The 22544-nt window shown below is 38.4% G+C and overlaps 1 protein-coding gene across 2 annotated transcripts in view; it reads left to right on the forward strand.

Moving 5' to 3' along the window:
* Nucleotides 1-22544, forward strand: part of LRP6 (LDL receptor related protein 6) — a 161005-nt gene that overhangs the window by 100872 nt on the left and 37589 nt on the right. For both annotated transcript variants that reach the window (XM_033222837.1, XM_033222838.1), the window contains exons 8-13: nucleotides 7835-8051; nucleotides 8528-8817; nucleotides 10925-11151; nucleotides 13390-13574; nucleotides 14208-14534; nucleotides 22327-22529. In XM_033222837.1, the coding sequence (XP_033078728.1) occupies nucleotides 7835-8051; nucleotides 8528-8817; nucleotides 10925-11151; nucleotides 13390-13574; nucleotides 14208-14534; nucleotides 22327-22529 (1449 nt within the window). The remainder of the gene's footprint in view (nucleotides 1-7834; nucleotides 8052-8527; nucleotides 8818-10924; nucleotides 11152-13389; nucleotides 13575-14207; nucleotides 14535-22326; nucleotides 22530-22544) is intronic.

Raw genomic sequence — 22544 nt, forward strand, 5'->3', positions numbered from 1 at the left:
GTGTACTGAAATTCACTTGGCATTTGGTGAATGTTCTGTTTCATATTCTAAGCCTGAAATTGCAGGGCTACATTTTCCTATGATAACTTCCTTTATTTCATCAATACCCTAATAAAGAAATTTGTTTCCCAAGTATTCAAACTTCTTTTTTAAAGGAACTTCTTTGTCTGGTATCTTAGCCTTTGTATTGTTAAAAACATATAGGAACTTGTTGATAATTTTTTTTTTTTTTTAACTGTTGGTTTGTAAGATTAATTCCTCCTTAAGAAATTATAATTTAAAAATCTATTTTTGAGATGAGGCTGTTCTGATAATATGACAAGTATCAACAAGTACTTTTGAATCTTTGCCAATTTATAACATTAAAATTGATTATACCTTCAGTTTGAGGCTGGTCACGGTGGCTCACGCCTGTAATCCAGCACTTTCGGAGACTGATGTGTGCTGATCACTTGAGGCCAGGGGTTTGAGACCAGCCTGGCCAACATGGTGAAACCCCGTCTCTACTAAAAATACAAAAATTAGCCCAACGTGGTGGCATGTGCCTGTAATCCCAGCTATTTAGGAGGCTGAGACACAAGAATCATTTGAACACAGGAGGCGGAGGTTGCAGTGAGCTGAGATCAGGCCACTGCAATCCAGCATGGACAACAGAGCAAGACTCTGCTTTAAAAAAAAGAAAGACTGATTATACTTTCAGTTTGAGAAATATTTAAAATAATTAATTTAAATACCTGAATATTTGCCCATATGTGCTACTTTACCACACAATATGTACCGTATGTTAGTGTGGATATATATTTCTCCCCAAATCCTCATAACATATGATCACGGAAGAATTATATTGATAAACTCCATCATTAGATTCCTCAACTCAGCAGAGCACCTGGATTTTGGATTTATGTTCATTGAGTTGTAAACATGGTGCTGTCCTGTTGTGTTATTTTGTGTCTGGGGTACATTGCATAACAATAAATTTGTGAACTCCTATTTGAAAATTGCCAGTTGATTATCGGGCACAGTGGCTCACACTTGAAATCCCAGCACTTTGGGAGGGTTGAGGTAGGAGGATCCCTTGAGGCTAGGAGTTTGAAACCAGCCTGGGTAACACAATGAGATCCCTGACTCTACAGAAAATAAAAATTAGCTGGGCATGGTAGTGCACTCCTGGAGTCCCAGCTACTTGGGAGGCTGAAGTGGGAAGATCACTTGAGCCCAGGAGTGTGAGACCAGCCTGGGCAACATGGCAAAACCTCGTCTCTACAAAAAATGCAAAAATTAGTCCCAGCTATTCTGGAGGCTGAGGTGGGAGGATCACTTGAGTCTGGGAGGCAGAGGTTGCAGTGAGCTGAGATCATGCCACTGAACTCTAGCTTGGGCAACAGAGCAAGACCCCGTCGCCCAAAAAACAAAAGAATTTATTTTAGCTGTGCTTGAAAAGAATGAGAGCAAACAGGGCGGTTTTCCCTTGTTGACATGTTAATCTTTTCCCTATTAGGTTTTTGGGGCCTCAGGACAGTGAGGCTTTCAGAAGTGTCTTACGAAGCAGTTGAGTATAATTGACCAGGATGTTGACATTCATCATCATGATGCCTTCATCTGGAACTCTGTTCTCAATTTTTTCGTTTCCTGGAGTAATTCAGGTTTTAGAAAGCTTTGGTCACAGTAGTAATTTTTAGCTCTAACAGAAAAAGAGCATAGTAATTGCAAATGTTTAATATTCAGTGCAAAAAATATTGTATAACTACCCAGAGTAACTATGATACTTTAATTGTTTTCATATTTAAAATCACTTATATGTATTCAGACATAATGTATCCTGAAATAGGTTAAAAGGCTTTGAATATAGCGCTGTTATTGCCCCTACCTCTCTCTTAAACAGGTGCATGGTGTCCCTTTACTTCACCTACTGGGTCCAAAGCATTTCTTTATATTTGTCACCTCAGTGAGATTTGGCATGATTGAAATGTTGTTTCCATGGATAAATATTCTGTGTTTTAAAATCCCTTTATGTGAAATTATATTTTATGTTCTATGAAGTTGTATCAGAAAAAATATACTCCCCAACCCTCAGTCATATCTGTCTCTCTTATGTGTAAGCTTTTAATTAACTGCTTGTTTTGGATATTGTCTGGAACATTAGAAGAGAATGGTTCATTTTGGGCATAATTTGAGTTTCTCTTATAGAACTTTAGAGCATTCCCACTCTAGCACATTTTATGGTGGGTGCTGGGTTGTCCTCCTGCATCTGTTCCTTGAACTTGTCTTGTCAAGTGAAGTTGCATAGCAGCAATTTTGGTAGTAGACTGGCTGCATTCCAAGATTGCATGGGCAATCCTGTCTTGACATTTAATGAGCTGATGAAATGACTCAAAGACTGGATGTGATGTCTGTAGAAGATTTGCCATTACCTCTTCTTTGTGCAGATAATGTTATGGTTAACCCACGTCTATTTCCTCTTGTAGCCTGTATTCTCAGTGTGGTTTAGAATATTTCAGAGTGTTAAACCAATGCCACAGTGTGGTCAAAGCAGCTGAAACCACTGGAGACTCTGGTTCAGATTTGGAGTTAGATTTTAGAAGTGACAGAAGCCTAATTTCAGTTTAACTAATTAAACCACTCTGAGGTAATACAGTGAAGTAAACCCTTAAGAGTTGCCAGATTTAATTAACATTGGCACAGTTTTTAAAGCATAAGTGTAATCTTTTGGAATTGCCTAAAGTGGTTCATTTGTTCTGGGTTCAGAATATACAAACAAGCTTTTGCCAGAATTTGTGTTATTTTAAACATAAGGGGCTTAAACTGTATTTATAGAGCTAGTAACCTGTCCAAAACTTTTACAGGAATATGAGTAAATGGAATAGTAATTTCTCTAAGACAAAGCAACATGTTCTTATTTCACTGTGGTAACTTGTGCCCAGTAGAGAAAGATTGTGTGGCTGGTACATGAAAAATACTTAGTGGAGAAGTCAGTTTTCTAATAGTGTCACCTCTACAAAAGTAATGGAAGGAAACATTTCAGAAATTGGACTTTGTGTGAAGGAAAATAACATTATCTGTGTGTTTAGATTCAAAGTCTCATAGTCAGATATTGTTTAAGCTGGTGATCCCTTAATCTCTTCAGAGGATCCTTATAATTCCTTTCTATATCATACTAACAAAAATGATAATAGTGTTTAATTTAATTTAATTTAATTAATTTATTTTGAGACTGAGTCTCACTCTGTTGCCCAGGCTGGAGTGCAGTGGGGCGAGATTGGCTCACTGCAAGCTCCGCTTCCCGGATTCATGCCATTCTCCTGCCTCAGCCTCCCGAGTAGCTGGGACTACAGGTACCCGCCACCACACCCGGCTAGTTTTTTGTGTGTATTTTTAGTAGAGACGGGGTTTCACCATGTTAGCCAGGATGGTCTCAATCTCCTGACCTCGTGATCTGCCCGCCTTGGCCTCCCAAAGTGCTGGGATTATAGGTGTGAGCCACTGCGCTCGGCTGATAAATAGCATTTATGAAAAACAGCAGTTATCATCATCATCATTATTATTTGTGTGTCCTTGGGCTTGCTCCTTAGCTTTTTCTCTTCATTTTTTAAAAATTATGGAAAATGTCCGAGTATAGAAAGCAGAGTAGAGATGACCATGAACTACCTAGTTTTAACCATTGTTAGTACATGGCTGATCTAGACTGTAGTATGTCTTAAGTGGGAGGATTAAGGAGATGGCAGAAATGGGTTTTCTAATAATATATCTATGGTCTTGATACATCCTTTTTGACATAGCCTAAAAGAAATGAAAGAATCAGGTCTTTGGCGCTCCTTCTAACCTCTTAGCTAATGTTTTATATGTAAACTTGCAAATGTGACAAGAAGAAAAAAAGTAGTTTGTTTTTATTTTTCCGTCAAAGACGTGTGTGTGTGTGTGTGTGTGTAGTTATTTTAACTTCATATTAGAATTAAATAGTATATAGCTGGGAGGAAAGAAAGACCAAATAGAAGACATTTGTTTGAAGCTTTACTGAGCCTGATCGATCTGAGGTAAGCCTGAAGGTGACAGGTATAGAGGGGACAGTGATGTAAACTAAAAAAGGAGCCAGTTAATTTTCTTATATGCTGTATATAGTAACCACTCTGAAGACTAATCCAGCACAGTGCCATATGTAGCCACTAATTACATGTGGCTCTGCAGAACTTAAAATGTGTCTAGGTTGAATTGGGATGTACTTTAATTGTAAAACACATACTAAGAAGACCTAGTATAAAGAAAAAAAAACCATAGATGTCATTAATAAAATTTTAATATTGATTACATGTTGAGAGAAAAGAATTTTGGATGTGTTAGATTAAATAAAGTATATTATTAAAATTCTGTCTACTGTTTTATACTGTTTTTTACTCATATTATTTCTTTTATTCTAGAAAATCTTTTTCTCTTTGTCAAAATTCTAATTCTTCAAGATGAATTATAACAGATTCAAATATAAGTTTTATCACTCAGTGGGTACCCTTAAGCAAGTTCTCACAAATAAAATAGGGACAGCGGGCCAGATGCAGTGGCTCATGTCTGTAATCCCAGCACTTTGGGAGGCTGAGACGGGTGGACCATGAGGTCCTATTATTTCCTGAAGTTATTTCCTGAAGTCCTATTATTTCCTGAAGTTTTTCTTGATTACTTACAGAGAGGAGATATTTGTGTAATTTTAGTGTAAATATCGTTTGCCTCCCCAATTAGATTGTAATACCTTAGCTGGAAGAGGCCCTGTTCGAACTTCTCAGCATTCATCATGTCTATCATGGTGATTTGCATTTACTAGATGTCTTTACTAATGTTGTTTGATTTGCGGGGAAGTGAATTAGGGGTCTGGTAGAGTAGCAAAAGTGTACTCGTATGAAATTGTCAAATATTTGCTTTTTTTTGTTTACTGTTTTAGTTATGTTATATCTAAATAGCAAAAGTAAACAATAAAAATGGGAGTAGGAAATGGGAGGCTGTAGCTGTGTAGTTTCCTACTGGTTTCAGGATAGATAAAGGTCTCTTGGTTTTTGTCTTCAGTTTAACAGTGAGTGGTTGTTTTGGTCTTTTATTTTCATGTATTCTTTTATATTTACGTATTTTTATTTTGAAGCACTGCGTTAAATAATTAAATACAATTGTGTAGCTGTTTACATTTAGGAACTAAAGCATTTTAATAAAATGATTTTAAAGAGCAGGAACCAGTGTTTGCCAGGTAGTGCACCTAATACTGTGCTATATATTTAGCATTATTTTATTTGATCCTTAATTAATTCAGTGATGGCAGTGGTGCTGTCCCTATTGTTTTTTTGAGACAGAGTCTCGCTCTGTTGCCAGGTTGGAGTGCAGTGGCACGATCTCCGCTCACTGCAGCCTCAGCTTCCTGGGTTCAAGCGATTCTCCTGCCTCAGCCTACCGAGTGGCTGGGACTACAGGTGTGTGCCACCACGCCCAGCTAATTTTTTGTATTTTTTTTTTTTTTTTTTTTTGAGGCGGAGTCTCGCTCTGTCGCCCGGACTGGAGCGCAGTGGCCGGATCTCAGCTCACTGCAAGCTCCGCCTCCCGGGTTTACGCCATTCTCCTGCCTCAGCCTCCCGAATAGCTGGGACTACAGGCGCCCGCCGCCTCGCCCGGCTAGTTTTTGTATTTTTAGTAGAGACGGGGTTTCACTGTGTTAGCCAGGATGGTCTCTATCTCTTGACCTCATGGTCCGCCCGTCTCAGCCTCCCAAAGTGCTGGGATTACAGACATAAGCCACCGCATCTGGCCCGCTGTCCCTATTTTATTTGTGAGAACTTGCTTAAGGGTATCCACTGAGTGATAAAACTTATATTTGAATCTGTTTCTGCCACAGTATTACTTACTGATCATGAGAAATTTTTTAGAGAATAGAAGAATGAAGGGAAACTGGTAAATAGAAGACGCAGAATTATGTTTATTAAAAAGGTCTTGGAATTGTGGTATTTATTATTTTTCTCACAGTGATTTTTAATTTAATTCTTATCTATTTTCTTTCTTTTTTAAAATTTTTTTCCTAGGCTGGAGTTATTAGGCTGGAGTGCAGTGGCTTGATTATAGCTCACCGCAGCCTCAAACTCCTGGGCTCAAGCGATCTGCCTGCTTCAGCCTCCCGAGTATCTAGGACTACAGGCTTATCCCACCATACCTGACTAATTTTTTGGTATTTTTTGTAGAGACAGGGCCTTGCCATTTTGTCCAGGCTGGTCTTGAACTCCTGGGCTTCAGTGATCCTCCTGCCTTGGCCTTCCAAAGTGCTGGGATTATAGGCATGAGCCACCATACCCAGTCCCATTTTCCTAATTCATACTTAATCATCCATCTTTTGTTTAAGCTATTTATTTATCAAAATAAACAAAAATGTTGTAAAGTGATATAGCTGAAAGAGAAAAGATTTTGTTAGTTGATCCTGTAATCGTTTTGAAGTAGAAATATAAGTGTTTTTCTTTAAAAGTTTAATGTTGGGCATCTAGTTTATGCTTTTACACCAGCAAATTTTAATAGGAAGGCCAACATTTGAATGTAAAGATCAGCAAAATTAGTGTAATTTATTAAATGTAAGATAATGCAAAATAAGATAGAACTAAATCTAAGAATAAAACCAAGTCAGGCATATTTTAATATATTACAAACTTGGAAGAAAGTTATATTTTAGTGTTGTATAATACGGAATATTTATCACTCTGTGTTGGGTGCTCCCTGATAGACTGATTGAACTGTCCTTAATGCAGAACATAGGTTCACTGTTAAGTATGTGACATTTTAGATGAGGTAGCAGTACATGTTCCTGGAAATGCAGTTGGAAATGCTGCATTGGAAACTGAGAAGACCTTGTTCTGTTCTGAAAGATGGAGCAAGCCTTTCAGAGTCCCATTGTTCAAGTCCCTACCTGAGACCATTTCTGCCACTTAAAGGGGCCTGTGTGCTGGGCAAATTAACCTTTAGAAATGTTATTTCATACTAAAAACATGTAGATGTGAACAATATCTGCTCCTACCCCCCAAAAAGTATCAGATATAATCTTATATGCAAATATTAGTTATATTATGTCAATAAAGGTATCCCAAGTTAAGTCAACACTGAGTAGTGCATGGTGAATGCACTGTGAATGCAATATGAATGCCAGAGTGAATTTAATAATGTTACTATTAGGTAGTTGGAAAGAGAAGGTACATCCTAGTTTCTTGAAACTTAGATGCAGAGATGGTGTCATATAATCCAGATAGACTTTTGTGATTATAATCTCAGGAATGAGAGATTTATTGAGATCCGTTTTATCTGTTGTTTGTTGTTACTGACAACAACAACAAAATAAAAAGCATGCTAAGTGGAAAGAGTCCTGAAAAAGACATCAGCTGTGTTTACAAGCTCTGTGACCTTACATGAATCTCAGTTTCCATAGGCAAAGCTCTCAGGATAAAATAAAATATGTTATAAAACAAAACATATGATAAAACAATGTATGTGAAGGTACATTATAATTGAAAATAAATGTGGAAACTTAAAGTGATGATACTGTATTTTTAATTTTGCCACAGTCATTTAATAGAAGAGTTGCATAATCTAAAGTTGACAGAATTTTTAGAAGGAAGAATAATATGAGATTGGGGGGAAAAGTGGTCAAATAGAGGCTTATATGGAATATTTGAAATCATTCTTATGAAATTATCATGTAATTTTGAGAAATCATTGTAATAGGAATACCAAGATAACTCTTGGATTTTTATACAGCAGGCAGTTGGATTTGTTATTTTTGCATGAAGAATAAATACATGGTTCATCCTCTTCTCTTCTGAATTTAAACCTGAAGGTTATGAATACTGATGGCACTGGGAGACGAGTACTAGTGGAGGACAAAATTCCTCACATATTTGGATTTACTTTGTTGGGTGACTACGTTTACTGGACTGACTGGCAGAGGCGTAGCATTGAAAGAGTACATAAACGAAGTGCAGAGAGGGAAGTGATCATAGATCAGCTGCCTGACCTCATGGGCCTAAAGGCCACAAATGTTCATCGAGTGATTGGTAAGTAACTCCAAAGCTTTCTTAGAAATGGAAACCAGGAATGAAAAAAGATGGAGATAGTCAGCAGTGTAAATTATTGATGTTTTGAAGCAATTTAGAAATCTTCTTTACCCCCTTCTTTTTATACTGAGAAGGGACCTTTTAAATGTTGACTTTACTACTACAGCTACCCAGGTTTGAATTGAAGGACTGAATACACATGCACAGGCACACTTTCATCCAAAGAATTCAGTCTGATAGTTTGAATAACATACCTTATTTTAAAGCTTACTATGGATATTAAAGGAAAAGACTTCACCATGCTTTTACTCCCTATTAATCTGCATATTACTTGTTTGTGATGTTAGAATTGAAACTTGAGATTGGTAGCAGATAGGCATTTGTGAACCAAAGGCTTAAGTAATTTAAAAGTGAAAATATATTGAATGCGTCAATGTGTGTGTTCTTCTGTGCCCCTTTTATAATTAATCTTTTAGGTTCCAACCCCTGCGCTGAGGAAAACGGGGGATGCAGCCATCTCTGCCTTTACAGACCTCAGGGCCTTCGCTGTGCTTGCCCTATTGGCTTTGAACTCATCAGTGACATGAAGACCTGCATTGTCCCTGAGGCTTTCCTTTTGTTTTCACGGAGAGCAGACATCAGACGAATTTCTTTGGAAACAAACAATAATAATGTGGCTATTCCACTCACTGGTGTCAAGGAAGCTTCTGCTTTGGATTTTGATGTGACAGACAACCGAATTTATTGGACTGATATATCACTCAAGGTTAGCGAAAGAGTTGGAATATTAAAGCTAGGGACTAAAAGGGAGAATTTCTAGAATTTCTGAATCTTCATGCTGTGACGCACCTCCCTCATTGCTTGACAGGCAGAGTTCAAGAAAAACCCTCAACTTTTTTTTTTTTTTTTTTTTGAAATGGGAGCCTCGCTCTGTCACCCAAGCTGGAGTGCAGTGGTGCGATCTCAGCTCACTGCAACCCCCACCTCCCAGGTTCAAGCGATTCTCCTGCTTCAGCCTCCTGAGCAGCTAGGACTACAGGTGTGTGCCACGACGCCCAGCTAATTTTTGTATTTTTAGTAGAGATAGGGTTTCACCATGCTGGCCAGGCTGCTCAAACACTTGACCTCGTGATTCGCCCGCTTCGTCCTCCCAAAGTGCTGGGGGATTACAGGCGTGAGCCACCGTGCCCGGCCAAAACCCTTAAGTTTTTAAGTGAAGGGAAAGGCCCATTCAGTATTTTATTTAGATGCTTTTTAATATAAGATACTTTGCCAGAGTGTTTTAAATCTCCTAGCCGTAGTCTTCCTCTACTTTCTTCCATTTGAAAATGATGAATGACATTTTCTGCAATTAGCTGAGTAAGGAAATGTGTGCTTCACATAAAATGGCTATTGATTTACTTTAAACAAAAATTCTTGATTTACTTTAAACAAAATTTTAGGGCCTGAATGAGGCGGAAAAGGCCAACAATGAGTTATTCTTTATTTTCTTCTTCCTAGGATAGTTACCGAAAAGAATACCAGGATAGCCAGAGAGCGGAAGCTCCAGACCTATAAATCTGAAGAATAATCTTTTCTTCTTCCAGATTGTTTTGGGCTTGTTTCAGATAACTCATGTAAACGTTTTTGTAATGTGTGAAAACATGGGGTGTTGGAGTCAGAGTTGGATTCTAATGGTGTTCAGTTAAATTTATTAAGTGAATAAATGAAATAAATATTGCTTTGCATTGGGTGATCTTCTAAATTTCGTCATCTTGAAAATGGGAGGTGGCTGGGTGTGGTGACTCATGCCTGTAATCCCAGTACTTTGGGAGGCTGAGGCACATGGATCACCTGAGGTCACGAGTTTGGGATCAGCCTGGCCAACGTGACAAAACCCCGTCTCTACTAAAAATACAAAAATTAGCTGGGTGTGGTGGTGCACACCTGTAATCCCAGCTACTCGGGAAACTGAGGCACAAGAATCACTTGAACCTGGGAGGCAGAGGTTGCAGTGAGCCGAGATCATGCCACTGCACTCCAGCCTGGGTGACAGAATGAGACTAATTCTCAAAAAATAAAATAAAATAAAATAAAATAAAATAAAATAAAATAGGGGTAATGCCATACTTGCAGGACTGTTGTATTAAATGAGAAAATCTGTGGACAAAACGTACTTAGGATAATACTTGATAAGATGTAGTATCTATTATTAGTTTGAATTATGATTTTTAAGAATTTTATGGGGCTCAAAGCTATAATGGTAGTATAATGGTTACATTCATTTATATGGTAGGCATGATGACTTGCCATAATCTTAAGCACCTTTTGAAAATTGACTACTTGTTCTGTGAAACCCCGTCTCTACTAAAAATACAAAAAAAATTAGCCAGGCGAAGTGGCGGGCGCCTGTAGTCCCAGCTACACTGGAGGCTGAGGCAGGAGAATGGCGTGAACCCGGGGGACGGAGCTTGCAGTGAGTGGAGATTGCGCCACTGCACTCCAGCCTGGGCGACAGAGTGAGACTCCGTCTCAAAAAAAAAAAAAAAAATTGACTACTTGTTAAGATCTGTAGCATTGTGGTCACAGCTTTTCCGCTTGATTACTGATAAATTTTAAAAGTAAAGTCATTCTGCTGTTAGTAGAATAAGGTTTTGATTCTTTAGAGTTTTAACATTTCCCCCCTGAATTGGCAGTAAAACTTGAAGTTGCATTTATTAGAGATTCACATCAAATTTTTCTGCACTTGCAAATTATGTGAATTTTATTAGGAAATAGTATGCCTCTTGTCACTTCTGGATCCTCTTGCCCCTGACAAAAACCAAACCAAACCTTCTTTCTGGATTGGGTTTTGACTTATGCCATATGACTTAGTTGTTGATGTTATTTTACAGACCATCAGCAGAGCCTTTATGAATGGCAGTGCACTGGAACATGTGGTAGAATTCGGCTTAGATTATCCAGAAGGCATGGCAGTAGACTGGCTTGGGAAGAACTTGTACTGGGCAGACACAGGAACGAATCGAATTGAGGTGTCAAAGTTGGATGGGCAGCATCGACAAGTTTTGGTGTGGAAAGACCTAGATAGTCCCAGAGCTCTGGCGTTGGACCCTGCCGAAGGGTAAACAGCTTTACATGTGCATTCTTTGCAACTGCAGTGTACATTTTGGGGAACATGGCATAGTTATAGATGATATTCTTAATGTTTTAAATAATACTTCTTAGGAATCTGAGAACTAAATGATAGATGAACTCTTAAAAACACTATTAATTGATATTTTGCTGATTTGAATGAATAATTATTAGCTAATTTTACTTTTGTCATAATTAACTTCAGGTGAGGAAAGAGGGAAATGGATAATCAAATGTTACTGATGAGTATATTGATATGTTAAATATATATACCAACAGGGGTTGTGCATCTATAGTTGCTTGCACTCCTTCCCAGTTATACTAGATTTCAAGCCTATTGAAGTAAACCCACTGAAACAATGTTGTGAACTAAGAAAAAACTACGTTTAAAAAGCTTTATTTTAGAGTATTTATTAATTCAAAATGGATAGTTTGGTTTGATTATTATTATAAACTGGCAGTGGCGTTGTTATTACAAGATAGACTAAACTGTTTACAACATGACGTTTTTCAAGGGCGGGTGTTCCTTTTTACAAGAGTCAGCACATTTTTTAAAGCCAGCAGCTAAGAAATCTGAAATTTGAAGAAAAATTCCACTTATAAAAGAAGTGAACATGCTGGGCGTGGTGGCTTGTGCTTGTAATCCCAGCACTTTGGGAGGCCGAGGCATGGATGGATCACAAGGTCAGGAGTTTGAGACCAGCCTGGACAACATGGTGAAACCCAGTAACTACTAAAAATTAAAAAAAAGTAGCCAGACATGGTGGCATGTGTCTGTAGTCCCAGCTACTCAGGAGGCTGAAGCAGGAGAATTGTTTGAATTCGGGAGGTGGAGGTTGCAGTGAGCCGAGATCATGCCACTGCACTCCAGCCTGGGTGACAGAGCAAGACTCCGTCTTGGAAAAAAAAAAAAAAGAAGAAGTAGTAGTAAACAATGTGAACATATAAATATGTTTACTATATTTGCTACTTAAAATAGTTTCACTGAAAATGACATTGGTTCCATGATTAGCTAGTAATTCATGTAGTCAGCACTGACATATTGTGGTGATCTTTGCTCTAAACATTAGCTGCCAGACGGATAAATTTAATAGTTGAGACTAAAGACTCTGGTATTGGTTGCTGCTGGCAAGTATGAAATTTCTCTCACAGTTGTTTCTCTTTGGCTTTTATGGTGTACACGTGACTGTCAATTGACAAATGCATATAAAGGCAGAACACCTTCAGTTTTCAGAAAAGCATGTTCATACATTGCTACCAAGTCAGCTATCAGCTGACAGGCTGATGAGTGAATATCTATCCTCAAGTATTTCGTGAGAGCTGGCATATGAAGTGCTTTTTCAGTTCCAATATTCAAGAGTCAAAAACTAGCACCTCACTAGTTGACTTGAAAAGGGCATTTGGCCAAGGGGTTCTAGTTCTAGCTCTGTCGTGTAACTGGCTTGAAGACATTAGATAAATTGTTCACATTTCTTGTAGTGTTTTGGCCTGTTCATCAATAAAAAGTCTATACTGTAGGGTTACTTTAAGATTAAAGTGCAGAACTCAAAAAAGGAAAATAAGAGCAAAATAATTATTCTAAAATTTCACGGATTGTTGTAGTAGTGTAGTGTTCATTGCCCAGTGGACACATCAAGGGGTGATGTGTTGTTCTTACCATATAGTATGCTCCCTTGGACTGGATGACCAAATACATTTTCAAGCTTTGCTTTTGATTTCAGTTAAAGGGTTAGTATTTATAATTGTCTTTCATGTACTTCTGCAACTTATTTTGAGGAAGAGTTGATTACACAAGTCAAAAAGTAAGTTCAGCATATTAAAAACTCAAATTAGTTAATATTCAAAAATATATAAAAAATTTTACTCAGAAGTGAACCAGATTCTGAGACCAGAGCTTTAAACCTTTGCTGTTTTCTTGAATATTAGTTTTATAAATGCCAGTACTGCAATAAACTATTGGTTTATTTCCAATTCCTAGGTTTGGATGGAACAAATTCATTGGAAAGACTAAAGAAAGCTGACTCACTTCCTTTTTGGGATATGGAAAAAAATATTTAGTTTAGGGTGCCAAAATAATTGAAAGCATTGTAGCCATGATTTTGTTTTACCCATTTCCTTGATTGCTATATGTTTTCTTTAAATTTATTTAGTTACTTTGCATGAATATGACCCTTTTCCCCAGATAATAAAAAAATGAAATGTTAAATATTTATTGTTTTGAATTTAGATTTATGTATTGGACTGAATGGGGTGGAAAACCTAAGATAGACAGAGCTGCAATGGATGGAAGTGAACGTACTACCTTAGTTCCAAATGTGGGGCGGGCAAATGGCCTGACTATTGATTATGCTAAAAGGAGGCTTTATTGGACAGACCTGGACACCAACTTAATAGAATCTTCAAATATGCTTGGTAAGCTTTACTGCTTTTTACTCAGACAGACAGTATATTCTTTCCATGCAAAAATCAGTGGCTGCTATTTATCATTGGTTAGATACTTTTAATACAACTTAATATGAATGTGTCCACTCTTCTGTTCTGGAATTGTATCCTATTTGTTATTATTAATAGTGATCTAGGTACTTGGATTCATCTCTTTATTATGTGAAAGTTTCATTATTATTGGACTTGTAATGAAATTTATAACTCCCTAGATACTCCTGAAATGACTTTTGTACCAGTAAAATATATATATTTCCATCTTTTCCTTTTATAGTTCAAGAAGAAAAAATGAACTGTAGACCCTTACGTAGAGAAAAGAAAACCACATTTAAAGTAGACCATTTGCAAGAATTTTAGGAAACTGAGTGATTCGTAGCGGGAACATAAGTTTGAAGCATGGGGTCAGAAGATAGATTGATTTCAGAGAACTGGTCTGCTTTTAGAATTGCTTTTAAATGAATTTTTCTATTTTAAATTGCTTACAATGTAATGTTTTATATGTTAGGGCTTTTTTTTTTTTTTCCTTTTTGCCAACAAGACACTTGTATTCTCACATATTTTATCACTCTGCTTTTCCCCTGTCTACTGCCTTTCTGAAAATAGGACTCAACCGTGAAGTTATAGCGGATGACTTGCCTCATCCTTTTGGCTTAACTCAGTACCAAGATTATATCTACTGGACGGACTGGAGCCGACGCAGCATTGAGCGTGCCAACAAAACCAGTGGCCAAAACCGCACCATCATTCAAGGCCATTTGGATTATGTGATGGACATCCTCGTCTTTCACTCATCTCGACAGTCAGGGTGGAATGAATGTGCTTCCAGCAATGGGCACTGCTCCCATCTCTGCTTGGCTGTGCCAGTTGGGGGTTTTGTTTGTGGATGCCCTGCCCACTACTCTCTTAATGCTGACAACAGGACTTGTAGTGGTAAGCTGCATTTCCCTCCAAAGCAAGCTAGAGTGAGAGAAAGCAGCATTTTCAAATTACTTTAGCGTGTTTTTTTTCTGAAGTAAAATATTGTGGGAATCCAGAGGGGGTCAGTTGTTTGGTTAAAGGGTAGGGGAATGCAAGTTTTTGTTACTTATTACTTATTTGATGATAGCAATTTGATGTTATAGAAAAATTAAGTCTTATGCTGGTGCATTGTCTTATGTCCGTAACCCAACACTTTGGGAAGCTGAGGTGGGAGAAATGCTTCAGCTCAGGAGTTGGAGACCAGCCTAGGCAATATAGCGAGACCTTGTCTCTACAAAAAATAAAAACATTGGCCAGAGTAATGGTGTGCACCTGTAGTCCCACCTACTCAGGAGGGTGAAGTAGGAGGATTATTTGGCCCCAGGAGATTGAGGCTGCAGTGAGCTGTGATGGCACCACTGCACGCCAGCCTGGGTGACACAGAGAGATTCTTTCTTTAAAAAAAAGGAAAAATTAAGTCTTTCACCCTTGGATGTTAAATATTGTGTAAAATTTGCATAGTTTCATGCATCATATTTATTGTAAAGGAGTAAAACAGAATCCCAAAACACAACTTACTTGTCCTTTGAAGTGCATAGAGTAGGACAGTCATGAAAAATTTAAATGTTTAATAGGCCATACAGAAAATGCATATGAGAACATGTAACACAGTATAAAGTAATAGTTGATAAGAAACTAAAGAGAAAATGCAATGAACATAGTAGGCAGTTGCAATTTAACTGAAGCTGATGTTACCAGATCTTTTCATTCAGTCCTGAATCTAGATTTTTTTGTGTGTGACTCCCTCATCTCCTGATTTTTAAATACCGGCAAGTACACACACAACACTAACAACAAAGTGTGTAACAAAACATTGTTGGCTAGGGGAAACCTGGCTTATAACTTAAATATATATGAAGGCCCATTTCTTGGTGGATAGACAAGAACAAATTGGTAGATACAATTAAGAAATAAGTGATTAGATCAGAAAGAATAGATTATGGGAGAGGTAGAGTTTGGGTCAATATGGTGGAAAGTAACAAACTGCTAAGGATATTAGAGATAATTAACTATTGGCCTGATACGTTCTCTCAAGCACAAAAGAAAGTCATAATTCTCATAGGAAAAATTTGGTCTATTGTGATGCCAACTTCAGTTGTGAAAGAGAAAGAACACAAGCATGTGGTGGAATGATTAAGAGGTTATACTTTGCAATCTCTGCCACACATTAGCTTTTTTGCTTTACACAAGTAATACATTTTTTAAGCCTTAATTTTTTCTCATTTGTAAAATTGGAATAATAGTAGTAATTGCTGTATAGGGTTGTTATGAAGATAGAAGATAATACATGGTCTGATTTCTGGGGAGAAGAACCAGTACCAGGGAAGTCAGTGAGACCAGTGTGGTAATGCAGGTAGACCTGGACAGTGGTGGTGGCAGCAGCGTGTGTGTTGAAGAGAGGTTGATAGATTCAAGATATATTTTGAAGCTGGAACAAGCAGAGGTTATTAATGAGTTCTGTGTGGGAAAGAAAGGGAGGAAGCAAGGATGACATCTGGATTGTGTGTCAGAGATGATGGACTATCATCAGAGAAGAGACATGAGGTTAGAGATACAAATTTTGGAAATACCAGGATGTATTTAAAATGGATGAGGTTACCTAAAGAGAATGTATAGTTCAGGAGCCAGCAACTTTCTCTCATAGGCTTTGTGGGTGTTTAGGCTGTGTCACACCTGCTGAACTCTGCCCAGCTCTCGCCATGGTAGTGTGACAGCAGCCTTAGGCAATACATTTTAAAAATGGAAGTGGCTGAATTCCAGTAAAACTTTATTACAGAAACAGGCAGCAGGCCAGATTTAACTTGTGGGACATAACCCCCATCAGTGGGCTGACTCTGATGGAGAGAAAAGAAGGCACTTGGTAAACTATGCAATTCTGGTTGAGGAGGAGAAGTTCACAGAGCACACAGCAGTAGCAATCAGAGAGGTAAGAGAAAAAGGAGGACAGAATAGAGGCACAGAAGACAGAGATAAGGTTGTTTCAAAAATGAACTCTGTTGAATGAGTAAGGGGAGGTCTAAAATAGCGTACATTGGATTTTTGGGTAAGGTGGTTATTAACCCTGAAGAGAGTAATTTCAGGGAAGTAATGGTGAAACGCAGAATGCAGTACATTAAAACGTGAATGGAAAAAAGGAAAGGACAGTAACATATAGAGACATCTCTTGAGAAGTCTGGCTTCTCATTTCACACAGAATAAAAACCTAGTTCTTATAATGGCCTACAGGGTCCTACATGACCTATACCCAACATTTTATAACCCCTTCTTTCCTCTCACTCCCCACCACTCAGTTTTCTTCTCTAACCTCAGCTTTTACTCTTGTCTCCCTTGCTTTCTTCATGACAGCCACACTGGCCTCATTGCTGGTTTCAGATAGGCCGGGTATGCTCACCTCATGACTGTTGAACTGCTTGTTTCCTCTGCTTGGAGTGTTGTTCTTGCATATATTTGTATGGATACCCTTCATGTCCAAGTCTTTGCTTAATTTTTTCCTTCATAGTGACACCTGGTCTATGCTATTTAAAGTTAAGATTATGCTGCTATTCTATCCAGCATGCCAGTGCTCCTTATCTGTACTTTTTCTTTTTCCCATAGCACTTTCACCCCCTATGTATTATGTCATTTATATACTCTACTATTTATATAACTTCCTTCTTTGTTATATTTATTGCTTATTGTCTGTCTGTTGGAATATAAACTCCATGAAGCAGCGATTTTTTTTTTCTGTTTTCTTCATTGACATATCTTACGTGCCTTAGAATAACGCTTAGTCTGTGGTAGACATTCAAGAAATTATTGTTAAATAAATAAATGAAGAAGCAAGGCAAGGACTGGAAAAACACATACGCTGTTTTACCCAACAGCTTCATGACCTTGGGAAAATCATTTAACTCTTTTTTTTTTTTTTTTTTTTTTTTTTAGCAGTCCAGAAGTCTTTTTTTTTTTTTTTTTTTTTTTTTTTTTTAAACACCTATTATGCCATGAATTCATAGGGAATAGGTTCCAGCACCTGAGGCTCCTTCCCATTGGTTCTCACAAAATATGCTTCTCTGGGTGGAGCAGGCTGGTGCTTCAGCTGAACCCAGGTACCTTTCTCTTTGTCTTCTTTCTTTTTCTGATCACTTTCCATTTTCTGATAGCTTCCTTTCAGGGATATCTCTTATCTCTTCCTTTCAGGAAGCTATCTCGGGTCTTACAGTGCTTAACATGCTCAATATGCCCGTTAATTCTCTTGGCAAGAATCTTACCCTTAACTTGTTTGTTTACAACAGTGCCAACAGCATGCTGGGTAACATCATAGACTCTCCCAGTTTTGCCATGGTGACATTGTGGGCATTCCTTTTTGAACAGTACCTATTCCCTTGATGTCTACAATATCACCTTTCTTACAGATTTGCATATAGGTGGCCAAGGAACGACTCCATGTTTTCTAAAAGGCCTGGAGAACATATATCGGGTGCCTCTCCTCTTTCCCTTTGTGTTTGTCATTTTGGCGAATTACTGGAAAATGGCAGTTCCGGCCGAAAGCATTTTTTTTTTTTTTTTTTTTTTTTTTGAGACAGTCTCACACTGTCACCCAGGCTGGAGTAAAGTGGCGTGATCTTAGCTCACTGCAACCTCCGGCTCCCAGATTCAAGTGATTCTCGTGTCTCAGCCTTCTGAGTAACTGGGATTACAGGGGTGCACCACGGTGCCTAGCTAATTTTTGTATTTTTAGTGGAGAGGGGGTTTCACCATGTTGGCCAGGCTGGTCTTGAACTCCTGACCTCAGGTGATCCACCAGCCTTGGCCTCCCAAAATGCTGGGATTACAAGCATGAGCCACTACACCCGGCCTGAGCTTTCTGATCCTCAGTGCATTCACCTATAAAATAGAGATAATAATTTTGTGGATTAAATAACATTTAGTATGATAGGTAATATATTGGAGGTCCTAAATAAATTTTTCTTTTCCTTTCCTCAGATTTTATTCTCTTACTTTCAAAATCATAGCTACAAGACTCACCTTGTCACCCATTGCTTCCTTCTGGCTTTTTTTCCTCTTTTTAAGAGATCAGGTCTTACTGTGTTGCCCAGGTTGGACTTGAACTCCTGGGCTCAAGAAGTCCTCCCACCTCAGTCTCCCTAGTTGCTGGAACTACGAGCACATGCCACTGTGCTAGGTTCTATTGCTTGTTTCTTCATATATTATTGTAATGAGTATTTATGTATCGAGCACCTATTACAAGCTGCACATTACTTCAGCCGTTGGAAAATATAGCAGTGAATGAGATTCAGTGGGACAGATAATAAACTGAATAAATTATGTCGGGGTTAGGTGGCAATAAGTACAATGAAGAAATATAAAGAGCAAGAAAGGGTGATGGTGGCAGGGACTGCACTGTTAAGTAGGGTGATTAGGGAAGTTCTTACTGAAAAAGTGACATTTATGTCAAGAACTGAAGGAAGTGAGGAAATGAGCTATTCCCAGGTATCTGGGAAGAGACCTGTCAAGCAAAAGGGGATAGTAAATGCAAAAGGTCTTGGGGGAACATGTCCGACATGTTAGAGGAACACCTAGGAAGCTAGTGTTGCTGGAATGAAGTGAATAAAGAGATTAGATCAGAGAGTAAATGGGAAGCCAAATTGTTGTAATCCTTTGTTCAGTACTGAAGTGGCCTCTGTGGCATCTTTGTGCAAATTGGAAAAAAATGTTTCCTCTGAGCAGATTTAGCCCTGCAGGTGCATGGCGTGGCTAAGGAAGTGTGGACTGGATTTCAGTTCCTACTCAATGCCCCTGGCACAGTGCACAAATGGTACAGTCATACATGATGGGCTTGGCCTTCTAGTTTATTCTATTCTTAAACAGGAGCAACACCTTTGTCTAAGCTACCGGTGAACACATATGCCTTCAGAAGAGAACTGAAAGGCTCCCTCCTACATACACATCTCATCCTCCAGCTTCTCTGATGTCTTCATTGTGGGAATGCAAGACTCAGACAACCAGATGAGGTCGTTGTTAAAGCACCATTCTGAAGGAAATGTGGGAGAGGTAGTTAGATTTTACATAAATTTGATAGGGTGGATTTAGGCTTTTAAAATGGCATATTCTTTGTCATTTTAAGCACTTACTGACTTGAAAATAGGTCAGAATATTGACTGCAATAACCAGTTAATTTGTAATTTTTAATATATTTGAGTAGATTTTTTGGAACAGGCATTTATTTGGAGCCACATGTGGCTTTATCTTAATCCACATTTCTAGAACAACAAGATCCACAACTAATTGTGGAATCTTATTGAAGGTTAAAATTTTACTTGGAAAAGAGAGTACCCAGCAGAATATTCTAGGAGCCAAATATATATTTGATTAATTGCTTCCCAGGCAAGAAAATGTGGGAACTAAAACTCTGGGATCTTTCTTCTAAGTCTTTTAAACAGAAGGGGGTCTTGCTGTGTTGTTCAGGCTGGTCTTGAACTCCCAGCCACAAGTGATCCTACTGCCTCAGCCTCCCAAAGGGCTAGTATTACAGGCTTGAGCCACTGTGCCCAGCCAATTTAGAACCTTTAACAATTTTTTTCTTGCTTTACTAAGAAAGTAGTACTGCCAAAATATTCTTCTAAAATAAAAATTATAGTGGGAGACTTTTTAGCTATTCTGTGTGATGTGTTTTTACTACTTGAAGCATGGACTCCACAAAAAATTGCTAAAAGTTGTTAAATCAATGTATTAGTATGATGGACTCCAGATAATGGAGATTTGTAGTAGGATCATTGGGATAACTTTCTAAATCTTCCAAGCTGAATGTGGGTTTTTAACTAATGAACTTAAAGCAGAATTACAGTTTTGTAAATACCAAGTTTCTTTGTGAGTACTGATTTCCTTTGGGTTTTAAGCCAGTATTCATTTGAGTGTAAATGTAAAATAAGCTGAGAGACCACAAATAATGGAGCTGTGAAGAATGGGGAATAGGGGAAATAAAGCAAGGAGTTGTAGCTTGACTATTTATGTTTTATATTCCTGAGAAGGACAAAATTCTCCTGGATTTAGGTGATGTCTGTGAAATATATACAGATATTTTAATGAAGATTTTAAAAATGGCATTAGACTTTGAAGTTGTTGTAGTCTCTCAGAAGTCATTCTTGGCCGAGCATGGTGGCTCATACCTGCAATCCCAGCACTTTGGGAGGCCGAGGTGGGTGGATCATGAGGTCAGGAGTTCGAGACCAGCCTGGCCAACATGGAGAAACCTTGTCTCTACTAAAAATACAAAAATTAGCTGGGCATGGTGGTGGGCGCCTGTAATCCCAGCTACTCAGAAGGCTGAGGCAGGAGAATCGCTTGAACCTAGGAGGTGGAGGCTGCAGTGAGCCGAGATTGTGCCACTGCATTAGTTCATTTTCATACTGTTGATAAAGACATATTAGAAACTGGGAACAAAAAGAGATTTAATTGGACTTAACAGTTCCACATGGCTGGGGAGGCCTCAGAATTGTGGTGGGAGGCAAAAGGCACTTATTTTCTGGCAGCAGCAAGAGACAAATGAGAAAGAAGCAAAAATGGAAACCCCTTTAGATCTCGTGAGACTTACTCACTACTATGAGAATAGCACAGGAAAGACCGGCCCCCATGATTCAGTTACCTCCCCCTGGGTCCCTCTCACAACACATGGGGATTGTGGGAGTACAATTCAAGTTGAGATTTGGGTAGGGACACAGCCAAACCATATCATAAAGCATCTATTATTATTAGTTTTTGTAATTTTTACCTGCTCTCTTTCCATGCCATCATCACATACACACAAAACAAAATGATATCTGCAATCCATGAAGGTTCAATGCCTGTTAATACCAAGTTTATTACTGCTACTACTGGTAATAAATTATTTTAAATTTATGGCTGAGCACAGTGGCTCTGCCTGTAATCCCAGCAGTTTGGGAGGCCGAGGCGGGAGGATTGCTTGAGCCCAGGAGTTTGAGACCAGCCTGGGCAACATGGCGAGACCCCATCTCTATTAATTTTTTATAAATAATTTTTAAGTTATTTTTAAGTTATTAAAAACATATTAAAATTTACATTTTTATAGTGCCTTACAGTTTTTAAAGTAGTTTCATATACATTATAAAATTCTCATAGTAACTCAGTGAGAGGGACAAGATGGCTATGACTTTTATTTTACTGCTGAGTAAACTTTGGCCTAGTGAGGCTCAGTGACTTACTTCAGATCAAATGAGAAGGCTGAGACTAAAATCAACCTTCTTTTTTTTTTTTTTTCCCTTGAGATGGGTCTTGCCCTGTCATGTGTAAAATCAGTCTAGAAGTTTCTGCTTTAATTTATATAAGCCTAGGCTTCCTGCCATCCACCAGACAGAATAGGTTAAGGGTTATTCACTTGGTAGTCCAGAAGAATTTTGTATATTTTAATCAAATACCTCATGGAAATGAAGTGTTCTGTGGTATCTCTGTGGACAAGATGGAGAAATGTAGGGTAGGTGGCTATGTCATTAATTAGGTAAGTTCATAACTGATTTGGTAACCAGAGAGCTGATTAGTGTTACTCTGAAGAGAGTTTTTGAGGGCATGCCAAAGAATTTTGTCCTCAGCCTTAGCTCTTCAATATCTGTGTCTGTTTTGTACGAAATACATACAACAGGCTGATCAAATCATTGATGATAGAGGATATAGGGTAACTAGATTTCAGATTTTCTCTCTTCTTCCTTTTAAGCTCCTACCACTTTCCTGCTCTTCAGTCAGAAGAGTGCCATCAACCGCATGGTGATTGATGAACAACAGAGCCCCGACATCATCCTTCCCATCCACAGCCTTCGGAATGTCCGGGCCATTGACTATGACCCTCTGGACAAGCAACTCTATTGGATTGACTCACGACAAAACACGATCCGAAAGGCACAAGAAGATGGCAGCCAGGTAATTGAGAGCGTG

This window comes from Trachypithecus francoisi, unplaced genomic scaffold (genome assembly GCF_009764315.1).
Source record: "Trachypithecus francoisi isolate TF-2019V2 unplaced genomic scaffold, Tfra_2.0 Lachesis_group11, whole genome shotgun sequence".
Taxonomy (NCBI): Eukaryota; Metazoa; Chordata; class Mammalia; order Primates; family Cercopithecidae; genus Trachypithecus; species Trachypithecus francoisi.